Below are 12,321 nucleotides of genomic sequence, written 5' to 3'. Positions count from 1 at the left end.
CTACTTTGCGCCACTTGGTGATTAGTTTGTGCCAAACGGTGGCAAAATTGGTTTAAACTTGCCGCCACTTTGCGCTACTTGCCGACTATATAGATATCGGCCATCGACTACCTGGTTCAGAACCTCCTCAGCTGCTGTATGAACAAAATCTCTACTAAATATTTACAATTTCGATATGTCCGAGGCTTTTGATAATGTTGGAGTGATAATGCTGCTCCATCAGAAGATCATGAGAGATGCTGAGGTGGCCACTGCCTATCAATTTATGGTGGCCAATCCTGAAGAAGAAGAGCCTCGTAAGAAGAAAAGGAAGCACAAAATTTAATGGTGGTTTAGACCCTTGCTCCACCCACAGCTGAGGGCCGAACGTGGACAGTACCAACCCTCATGAATGAGCTGAGGGACAATGACAAGAGGAAGTTCAAGAACTACACCAGGTTGTCCCCAGAGATGTTTGATGAGCTGTTGATCAGGCTTACACCCCACCTGCAGAAGAAGGACACCCACTTCAGGAAGGCAATTCCCCTTGGTTTCAATTTGTGCGTCTTCCTGCGCCATCTCGCCACTGGGGCCACCTATGCCGAGCTGGGTTACAACTTCCGAATGGGCAAGGAAACCATCCAGAAATTTGTCCCCAATGTAGCCAGAGCGATAGTGGATGAGTATGCTGCAGAAGTCATCTCCCTCCCCACAACCAATGAAGGCTGGCTTGCGGTTGCAGGTGATTTTGAAGCCAGATGGAATCTTCCTCACTGTCTGGGAGCCTTGGATGGAAAGCACATCCGTATTCAGAAGCCCAAGAACTCTGGCAGCCTTTACTTCAACTACAAGCAGTTCTTCTCGGTTGTCCTAATGGCTCTCGTAGATTCAAAGCACCAGTTCCTGTGGATCGATGTGGGTGGGGTTGGCCATCAATCTGATGCCCAGATCTACAACAACAGTGAACTGAAGGAGTGCATTGATGCTGGCACTTTAGGCAACCCAGATCCAGCTCCTCTACCCCATGATGATGACGGCCACCCTATGCCGTACTTTTGCGTGGGAGACGATGCCTTTGCCGTGAGGACGTACATGATGAAACGCTATGGCCGTCGTAACTTTGACCAACAGCAGAAGATCTTCAACTACAGGCTGTCCAGGGCAAGGCGTGTTTTTGAAAACGCCTTTGGTATTCTGGTCTTGCGGTTCCAGTGCTTCCTTGGCCAGATGAGACAGGAACCAGACACAGTCCGCCTGCTCGGTGAAGCTGCTATCATGCTGCACAACCTCATCGGGAAGCGCTATCAGACACTGGACGTCCGCATGTTGGACCAGGAGGATCCCCAGCACAACCTCATCCCTGGAGCTTGGAGAACAGCCGCCATCACTGCGGATTTGGACAGGCCCATCAGGGGAAACAGGGACACTGAGCTTGCCAAACGCCAGAGGGATACGCTCAAGTATTACTTCAACAGTGCGGTAGCGGTTGCATGGCAGGATAAGATGGTCTAGACAACATTTTGCAGTACTTTTGCACAGAAGTAAAGACTGTCTTAGAAAACATTGATTGTGATATTGTATTTCACTATGGACTGGTTTGATGCACTAGTCTGGTTAAAGGTACAAACAAGGGGTACCTGCACTCTGATTTCATTTTGACAGACACTGCCTACAAATCATTTTTTTATTGTCCATGTCACATGAAATGGCATTCTGGTACACATTGATGTTGTCTAGAGCTGGAGAACATGTTAAATTTAAAGAAATTTCAAAATATATAACCATGTTGGCAAAGTAGCAACACAGAAAAGCATATATGGGACTGTAATGAAAGAATAATATTTGCCGAGTGGTGAACACAAAAAATAACGCCTGTTTTAACTTCGAATTCTGCAAATATTCAGCACATTTTAGTTGAATTATTTTCATGGAACAACATTAACATAAGATGCTTTTAGGAGGGAAGCAAACAGATGGGAACTCTTTTGAAAGATTTTTCACCCATTACCGATACTCCAGATTACCTTTAACATAGTGCTCTTTGTCATATTGTATTGTTGTATGAAAATTTTTGTCATATTGAATTGTGTTATGAAAAACTCAACATTATTACACTGCAATAAAGCCCAACACTCATGACAATTATTTCTTGTGTCAATATGTCCTATAAATGATTAAGGTCTAGTACTGACATGTTATTTGTAGAAAGTAAGATTTATTCACGTTTAGCAGTTAAAAAATAGAATGTATATCAAATATTCCTAAACTACTAAGGTACTTTTGCTGTTTTGGTAGATTATTAAATAGCAAAAGCAAATAGTAATTCAAGGGGAAAATACATGCATTAGTATTCGGCAGTATTCATCATTTCACTTTTAAACATTTAAGCCATTCTACCAATTGGTCCCGAACAATATATCATTCACAATAACTTTGTGACAAGACAACAATAAATCACAAATGACATTTTTATGGAATTTTAACGACATAAGGAAAATATGCATACATCACAAACAATCAATCATCCAACTGTCCAATAATATCCATAAACATATTAAAGCTCCATGAAAAAGTGTCAACCATAGTAAAAACACAATGCTCATTAAGTGTCAAAAATAGTGACAAACTCAATGCTCCATAACCGTCAATAAAAACACTGCTATTCCTGTTCTATAAGTCCTTACTGGAGGGTTCTGCCTGTGTGGCTGTGTACTCTATTGTTCACAACACCTTTGTAACAAGACAACAATAAATCACAAATGACATTTTGATGGAATTTTAATGACAAAAGGAACATATGCATAAATCACACACTTACAAAAACAATCACCCAACTATCCAATCACATCTATGAACACATTAAAGCTCCATGAGTAAGTCAGTCATAGTGAGAAACACAATGCTCTTTAAGTGTCAAAAAGAGTGACGAACGCAATGCTCCATAACCGTCAATAAAAACACTGGTCGGCCAGCGTCTTCCAGGCCTCATCTTTCTTGTCAGGTTCGGCCCACATGGCATCCCGCTTGTTGTAGAGGCCCGGGCACCCCAGCAAGTACTCTTTTGCCTCTTGCTCCTGAGCATCATTGAGCTTAACGGTCCTCCGCCTCGCTCCAGAACCGCCCCTATTCCTTTGCCTCCTGTTTGTGGGTTCTTCCTCTTTCTCCTCAGGAGAGGAAGGCCCAGCTATACATAGACAACAACTACCCATATTTGAAATAAATATAAATTATATGGTACTGCTGTAAGAAATAAGTAATAGCATATTACCGAGACCACTCTAACTAGTACATTTTTATCAACAAAACCATCAACCAAGATGCACCGATCAAAAAAAGACACCAGTTTATACTCCCACTAAGTTTTTGACATAAATGACAACACAGTATAGTGCAAACACAATACAATTACAGTCGACAACTTAAGTCCGTACAGTTACCATAGGAGGCAGTGGATAATCTGGACCTATATGATTTCTTATCAGGACTTGCTTGTGCAACCCCCTCTTCAGCCTCACTTGCATGGTGACTGGAAGGGGATGTATATAGGTGAAGCTGGGGAGGGCTGGTCTTGTTCTTGGGCCTGGGACGGAAGGTCTGGAGCAACATCCGGGACAGGGGTAGCAGGTCTTGGAGCGGAGCCTCTATCAGCTTGAGCCAGCGCCACCACGCGAAGGTCGTCATCCTCTTCGTCATCTTTGCTGCTTGCAGGGGGCCTCGCCCTGGAGCTCAATTTGAGCTTCTTGGGTTGGGAGTCCTTCTTCTTGGACTGCTCAAGTTTGTCATTCTTCCCCTTGCTACTGCCTTTGTTGCCTTTTGGGAGCATCTTCTTTGAAAATTATGTGAAATCTTGTAGAAATTGTGATGGAAAAACTGCGTCTACAGAGGTGTTGTCGAGTCGAATACTGAAAGTTGTGTGAGAAAGTCCTGCGATGCAGTCATGCTTCTATAGGCGGCAAGTGGCGCCGAATGGCGGAAACCAAGTGGTATTTGGCGAAACCAAGTGGTATTTGGCGCGAAATAGTCACCAGTCAGGTGCCGTTTGGCGCGCGCCACTGTTGATTTGGAGAGCTTTGGCGCGGACTATCCGCCTCTGTGGCGCCAAGTGGCGCCAAGTGGCGCAAAATCTCATTGGCACAACGTGGCGCGCGCCATTACATTCCAGTGGATTCCAGTAGGCGGATTGTTTGCGACATTTGGTGCCACTTGGTGGACACTTCGCGCTGAAAGTGGCGCGACGAAAATTTCAAACATTTTGAAATTTTCTTGCCGCCAAAGTCAATTTTTGCCGCCGTTACGGGCCACCACGAGCCAGTTGGGAGGGAGTTTGAGCCACTGCACGCCACTAGGCACCTTATTTGCGACACTAGGCGCCATGTGCAGCAAATTGCATTGGCGCGAACTGGCACCAACTGGCGCCGGCCCAGTGGACTCGTAGCATATAGAGTTTCTCCAGCTTTGTCACTCACCCCTTCGAGCGTTGCTTACGTGTGAGCCCCTACAAGTGGCTATAACTGACTATCAAATGTGTCAAGTTATATCTTTTTTACGACTGTTCATATCTTTCGATCCAAAGACTCACCGTCATACTGAGCGTTATAGCTGTCCTGTGTGGGTAGTATCTCACTCGTCCCTTCAAAAGCCGCCCTTGTACTACTGAAATCGGTTCTAGAGTTGTTTGCTGTCGAACATAAAGAAGGGGGAAAAGAATTAAACCTTCATAATACTACTGTGCAGAATATTGCACTGCTCTCAACACATATACACAAATACATTTAACATGAACACATGCATGTCCAAAACCATGTAAAACATACTCACATCTATAAAATCTGTTTTAATTGATCTATAGCAATGATAAAAGCACACTTCACTGTACTTAATGCATTTTATTCCCTACTCTGCACATGTTGCTTTTGCTTTTTCTTTTCTTTTTCCCCACTGGCGACCCCTTGCGGACTCCACAAAATTAGCACAAAGCATTACAATGGGAAATTGCCCATTTTGTATATGTATTATCATGTCTCTTATTACATTTTTGAGATTCTGAGGCTGCCATCACTATCAAGCATGTGCTTAAAGACGGCAGGCTCCTGCATGTTTTTCTTCCTCTTTATTCGGAAACAGGTGTATCCTTTGATCAGCATTCTCATTGTTATGTTTATACTTTAAAGATTGTGATTATGATACTATGAATGTAATATTGCTTTTTTTATTCTGTTATCAGATACAAGTGTTGTCATTTTTCAATAATTTATGTGACCGTGCACTTCAAAACGAACATAAAGTCGCACACACTGATTTTGCGTGAGGACTGAAAATAAGTGAAATGGGTCAACCTAGCCGAACTTGACTTTTTCATATTTTCTGAAAGAGCGGATCTTCTTTTACATTATGCTAAAATTTGGTATACTAAAACGGGCAGGAAAGTGTGTTTTTTAGCAGTTTATCTCGAACATTTTTGGTAGAATAGTGTGATTAGGTGTGTCTTTAGAATCCCTTTTTCATTTCTGAAAAACCTTGTCCACACTCTTCACTTTCAACTCTAATAACTTTTGAAAGGATAGTGCTACTGCTTTGAAAGTTGGCATTGATTATGGAAAGAATGTGTTAATGAGGCATGCTTAATTTCAGTTTAATCTAATGATCACTTCATTGTTGTTACTCTGGTGGTTTACTTCCTGTTTTTTGTTCCACTCATCGCACAGCCAGCACGGTTTGGTAAAGATTAAGCGCTTGAATAAACACTGTACTTCAGAGCCTCTTTTCTCAGTTCACACTTTTCCTGAATTTGTGCTTTCTCTCCAATAGTTAGATAGGTTAGGAGAGTCCATTTGATTTGAGTTATACATCATGTTAAAGCTTAAAGCCTGCTCTTCCAGAATATGGTCTTAACTATAAATTCATGTCTGTCGACTTTTTGTTTGTTTTGAGGTGCAGGGTCACATATATGATTTCCTTGAAAAAAAATGCAGAAATAAAATCGAACTGAACTGATCTGGACTGAACATTATCGCCACTATTGATAGAATATAGTTAGGTTTAGGATTATAATATTTTCTTCAAGTTCCTCTTTTTTCCTTCTCCTATTCACGCGTCTCGATATTTTTCAATGCCTCTATCTCTGTTTTCTTTTCTTTTCTGTTCTGTTGTCTTGTTGTCGTCGGTAATAATAGCCTGGTCTTGTTTTGTCATTTCAGTCCTCAATTGTCACAAGTAGTCTTGTTATCTTTGTTTCGTTTAATTTGGTTGTTTTTGTGTCTTTTTATCAAAGTGGGCTTCCATTTTTTACAACTTATCATTCTACTGAATTTCTCTACCAGAGGTACAAAAATACTCCAAGCTTTTTAAGTTATCGCTCCATTTTCGTAAACGCGTGTGTGGGTAACTTCACTTTGATTAATTATCGCAATTAACATAATGAGATTATCATTGCTATGAATTTTCACTATTTGCTGTACATTCTGTTCATTCCATATTGTGTTATTTACGTTAGTCTCTGTTACAAAATAAAGCAAAGTGTATGCTATGCTTTTGTCGAAAAATGAAAATGAAAACAAAATGCGAAACATTTCAATCTACATTATTGTATATAGCCGCGAAAAGAACCTGCGTTTATTGTGGCCAATCTTTCCTAATAACATAATCATTTTGAAAACAATTGAACATCGTAGTTTCATATGAACACGGTTATTATGTAATGCATTAAAATACATTTTGTTTTCCTTGAACTTGTATCGACAAAAAAAAATGTGCTCTTGGAAAAAAAATTCATTTGAATTGAATTTTGATTACAAGTTTCCCGCTTTTTTGTGCTATGCTCACATCTTTTAAAGATCACATCGCCTCCCTGTTTATATTTTTAATCATAAGCATTGTATTTTACCATTCCTTGTTAATTCAGTGAAAATGTATCGGCATTTCTATAAACTTACTTTATGTCCCACAGATGCAAACAAAATTTAGATTATGAATTAGCATTACTAACGTTTTTGCCTTTTATTATATTCCTCCATTTAAATCTGTTATTACCAAAATCCAGCACACTCAATTTCCCTTCTTCATTTTCCCCACATGTATAATAGGCTTTAGTTTGATTCATCTTTATGCTATTTTTTGTGTTTCTATATTTTTCATTTTTTTCCCTACAATGTATTCTAAATGCAGAAGGAATCTTTACTATGTAAACCTAAAAAAAATGACGTCTTTAAACAATGTTGTAATCTATCATTTGAATCTACCTGCATGTATGTACCAACAAATAACGAATGTCCCTTCAATTCATATCCTTTTTCTCTATATGCCGTTCCTATATGATTATTTCTAAATGAAATGTAATTCATAGACACTCGATGTTTATAATTATATCGGCAAAAGATTTGTATTATTTATGGCTAACATTGAAAGAGATGCTGATATAAGACGACGCACAAAGTTTTCACTCAAGAATTGATATTAATATACCCGTACTCCAATTGTTACAGCATCTCCTTCCTCCTAAACTTAAGTCAATGGACTTACCTGAACTTCAATTGTTTTTTAGTCAAACGACCGTTTTTCAGAATTTACCAAATTGCCAGGGTTAGTCAGAAAACATTGAAAGATTATAGCAGACCCCTCAGCTACAACCCAGAGATTTTTTTCACATTTAAATGTAAGAAGTTTAAGTTAGAATTTGTTCTAATTTCGAGATTTGATAACAGACCCTGAATTTAATTCCACAATAATCGGTGATTTAGAAACACTATTAAAAGATATTCGTCCGTCATTGTTTTTTATTGAAGGCTTATGTTTACTCATGAATAACAGAATTGAGGGAAAAGAGAAGTGGAGGCGTAGGGTTCTATAGAGCGATTAATCTAAAAGCGGAAGTAATTACAGATCTTAGTATAATGTCTGTAAGTTGAAATGAAATATATTTTCTTTTTGATATCCCAGGCTAGAAAGATTTTATTGTTGGTGAAATAGACCAAACCTAGCCTTAGCAAATTTATAGAAATTTTCCAAGTTATTCCTCCAGTGCTTTTATTACCTAATAGCAAGAACGACATTAAGAACAAAATATTATAGGATATTTCAATTTAGAAACTTTTTCAATGTAATAATGATTTACAGTGTCAAGATTTTTTTACTTTGTAATGCTGTTCCATTTATTTACTCTATAAATCCTCAAATCTGCTGAAGTATCCGAAACCACTTGAACTTTAATCGATGATATCTTTGCTGATGATGTGTCGAATATCAATACAGGCATAGTAGTGCCGGATATTTTTGATAATCACTCAGTTTATGCGTTAATCTCAAAAGTGAAGTAAAATTTAATTAACTAAATAGGTTTGGTACTACAAATATACCCACAAAAAATCTTACAATTAATATGGATGATGTAGCATTATTTAAGGTGATGATTCAGCCATTCAACCATTTTATGCAATATGAACAAGCATACTTATAGATATCCAAAAACGAATTGAACACAGCCATTGTAATAAAAAGTTTGGTCTCACCTTTTCTTAGAACCGCTCTGTTTTGGATATCTTAGCCATTTCACAAACAATTTTAATCAAGTAGATTTGATTTCCTTGTACAATTGTATGCTTTTTCATATTTCAGGTGTTTTTAATTATCTAAAAAATCGTCATTAAAATTTGGAAGCCTGAAGCCTCATCTCAACAAAAACTGTACCATCCCTTTAAGTTCTCGTGAATGGTCTCCAGTGCAAATATGTAGCGGAAAATGTAAACATTATTTTCTCTTGAGATTTTTGTTTGACATGCTTAGTGACATTATGATACATTATTCAGTTTGAAACTCAGTTTCGATGAAACTATGGAAGGAAACCAAGATCTCGGTTGATATTAGTAAATCTCTGTTTAAGGTGTAGTAATCCAAAAAAATAGTGATAAAAAATCTTCATAGGTATAAACATAACACCTCTTTTGAACTAAAGCAGAAAATAATCGCAGCATTCTTACCAATGCGTTAAGAATGGCTTAAAGGAAACATTTTGAGAAAGGAAAAGTGTTGTTTGGAATCTATAAACATGCCAAAAATACTCGGGAAATATTAAATAATGTGATATATCGGCCGCATCATATTGTTGAGACCTTACTAATTAACTTATCCAATGATATTTTGAGAGATATGGATGATGGAAAGATTTACTGTTCTGTTACTGCTTGATTTATCATCCGCATTTGATAATGTTAATCATACGATTCTGGTGAATACTTTGAAGTCATTAGGCGTTGATGGTAAAGCTCTTGGATGGTTCAAGTCATACTTTTCTGAAAGGTTTCAGGTTGTTTGTGTTAATAATGCAAAATCTGATCATTTCTACCTACCCTAACCAATGTCGTTGACATCATCCAGAAACTTGAGGTTTGTATCCATGATGTAAAAAAGTGGATGAGCTCGCATTCATTAAAGTTAAATCAGGGAAAGGTCAGAGTTATTAGGTGATACGCTATCAGCGTATCACCTATTGTGATTGTCAAAATCTCTCTTTATTTCTTTTTATTCTTCTTTCTTTCTGGACAATTTTGTGTCATCAATATCTCAAGAATGACATTACGGAATAACATGACATTTTCAGGGAACATGTCTCATGACAAAATCTAGCCACAATAAGGTTTTCATGACAGTAACATATCTATGACGTCATCTAGGCGCCATTTTGTGATTTTCGGACCATGTTACATGATCGATCATAACTTCATATCTAAAGGTCATGTCTGTATCATTTTCGGCGGACATTAAGTTCAGGTCACGCTCTATCATACATTTTAATGCTAATTACCTAAGACATTATTACGCGCGCGTACGCGCGCGTCAAACTTTTAAAAGGCTCAAAACAACTTACCAATGGGAAATCTCGAAGTTTCAGACAATTTTAAGCGTTTCGCGCGTTCGCGTCCGTCCGCACATTTTCGCGCGTAGTGCGCGTAAGCAAACTGAAAATGCACATTTTTTGACAGATTTGGATTCCTGATACATTAAGTAACAATATCCATTGATTTCCGATCAATTTTGACCTATAACAAAGGAATGCGTTGGCGTCAAAGTTGAAATTTCGTGTGCGCGTCTTTGTGCAAATATAGCGAAAAACATGTCTTTGTTTATTTCGCCATAGCTCTTTAAAACGTCTGGTTACCCTATGTTTTTATTGCATATTACAAAAACATATGAATTGGAAATAACGTTTCAAGTATTAATATTTCCATAATTACATTATGACGTCATCATATCATCATCTGAAATCAAAAAAGTGGAATTAATTTTTTTGAGGTACTGTTTCTGACATTCATTTGCTCGTATCTCTGTTGTTTAAGCTCAATATTATCCCAAATTCAGATATGTTGTACTTTGAACATTTGCCTTTCAGGTCCATGTCATGGTTTTGAAATTTAATGACGTCATCATACCTTAAATTGTGATTAAAGGTAAAGATGCAAAATCGGACAAGTTTACGTGTAATGTCTATGGGAGGGGATCTTTTTTAAAACCATGCATTGACTTGACAACGTTTAAGCACCTTTATCTCAGCTGATTCTGCTTCATTTCCTCTGAAACTTAAGTATGTTGTAGCTGAGACAATAAGCTGCAATAATCATGCATTTTCTTCTTCGAAATCTCCTCATCAGGTTGACAATTTTGCAGTTTAAAACTGAAAATGAGAATGGAATGTGGACAAAACGATTCCCGATTCAGCTTTCACATACATAAGTTTACGTTCCTCATATTTTCTCGCCGAGACGTATGGCCGAGTGGTTAAAGGCGACGTCTCAGAGACGTGAAGTTGCGGGTTCGAACCCCACAAGATCACGAAACAAAATACTTAGCTATTTTACTTTTTTTTTCAATTTTGTATCACATATTCGTCCATGTAGAAATCACTTTCGTATATAAACGCACCTATACACACACACAGACACACAGACACACACCATATCCCTCTTTTTTGTGTTGGAGACCACATTGCTTCGACTGCTGCAAAATTTTGCAGGCTGACTTTGTCAAACCGATCATAGTATGTAATGACGACGACGGAGGTGTTGTACTTTGAACAATTGTCTTTCAAGACCATGTCATTGTTTTGTACTTTGATGACGTCATCACATTGAAAATTGTGATTAAAGGCAAGGTATCAAAACCAGCCGATTATAGGCTTTATGTCTACGGCGCGTATTTTTCCCAAGTTGCCAGAAATGGCATAGCGACATCAGTCGTTACAAGGCCGCATTTCTGTCTAGCAATGCAATACATGTTCACGCAGCCACGATTGTTGAGTGGGCATTGACTTTTCCCCCTGTAATATCTATACATTTCTTTTTTCCCTTACCATTTCCGGGGATGTCCCGTGGCCGAGTGGTTAGAGAAACGGTTTTGCATGCACGCTCAATATAACTTCAAGGTGCCTATATCACATTCTTTTCTTTGTCGATCACAGATGACCGACACCTGATGACCCCAAGCGTATCACCTAACTCGTCAGCGTGACGAGTTTCATATCTCGTTATTTATTGGCTCCAAAGTTCTACTTGACAAGGTTAGTCTTCCTACTTTAACGGTTGACAATGATGTGGTTATTGCTCCATCTAAATCGTGTAGAAATCTTGGAGTATTATTTGATTCTGCAATGTCCAGGTCTGTTCAGATCTCTGCTGTCTGTAAATCCGTGAGGTATCAGTTACGTAACTTGGGCATTATTCGCAAGTATTTAAGTCGTTCAGCAACAGAAAAAATAGTTCATGCTCTTATATCATCCCGACTTGACTTTGGTAATGCACTCCTATATCAGCTACCACAATCTCAACTTTCACGGCTACAAAAATTGCAAAATTCAGCAGCCCGCATTGTTGCCCGTACCAGGAGGAATACTCACATTACCCCTGTTTTGTCCTCATTGCATTGGTTACCTGTTGAATCTCGCATTGTATCTAAACTGTTACTATTTGTTTTTCACTGCATTCACGGATATGCCCCAGAGTACAATGTTAATTTGCTGACATTTTATAATCCTCCCAGATGTTTAAGGTCATCCGATTGTAGATTGCTTGTTGTTCCAAAAACGAAGAAATCATGGGGGGATCGGTCATTTGCACATGCTGGACCTTACCTGTGGAATCAGTTGCCTCAAGCTATCCGTTACATTTCGAATGTTGACTCCTTTATAGTTGCCTTCAATACTCATTTGTTCGTAACCATTTTCCCTCAGAATTGTATATCAAGATTTTTTTTTTTCGTTATCATTATTGTGTCATTCATTTTCACGTGCATGTTTGTGTAAGGATTTTTGTATTTCATAAGTTACTTCTACTGCACCTTGAGTACGTTAGCTATGTG

The 12,321-nt window shown here is 38.4% G+C and overlaps 1 protein-coding gene across 1 annotated transcript; it reads left to right on the top strand.

Annotated features, from left to right (window-relative positions):
- The first annotated feature begins 1,074 nt into the window (after window positions 1–1,074).
- On the top strand, window positions 1,075–3,928 carry LOC139742881 (uncharacterized). The gene is made up of 2 exons (XM_071653392.1): window positions 1,075–1,367; window positions 3,892–3,928. The coding sequence occupies exons 1-2, from the start codon at window positions 1,075–1,077 to the stop codon at window positions 3,926–3,928; spliced, it is 330 nt and encodes a 109-aa protein (XP_071509493.1).
- The last annotated feature ends 8,393 nt before the right edge of the window (window positions 3,929–12,321 follow it).

The sequence above is a fragment of the Diadema antillarum genome, unplaced genomic scaffold (genome assembly GCF_040938485.1).
Source record: "Diadema antillarum isolate AM-2024a unplaced genomic scaffold, OU_Dant_1.0 seq00001030_RagTag, whole genome shotgun sequence".
NCBI classification, from domain to species: Eukaryota; Metazoa; Echinodermata; class Echinoidea; order Diadematoida; family Diadematidae; genus Diadema; species Diadema antillarum.
The sequence above is the reverse complement of the archived record's forward strand: the minus strand, read 5'-3'. Positions and strand labels throughout refer to the sequence as shown.

Excerpts from the sequence above, each read along its gene's own strand:
- LOC139742881 (XM_071653392.1), top strand. The coding sequence starts at position 1,075 with ATGAAACGCTATGGCCGTCGTAACTTTGACCAACAGCAGAAGATCTTC. Across the intron at positions 1,368-3,891 it reads TGGAGAACAGCCGCCATCAC|TGTGAGAAAGTCCTGCGATG; the intron begins TGCGGATTTGGA and ends TACTGAAAGTTG.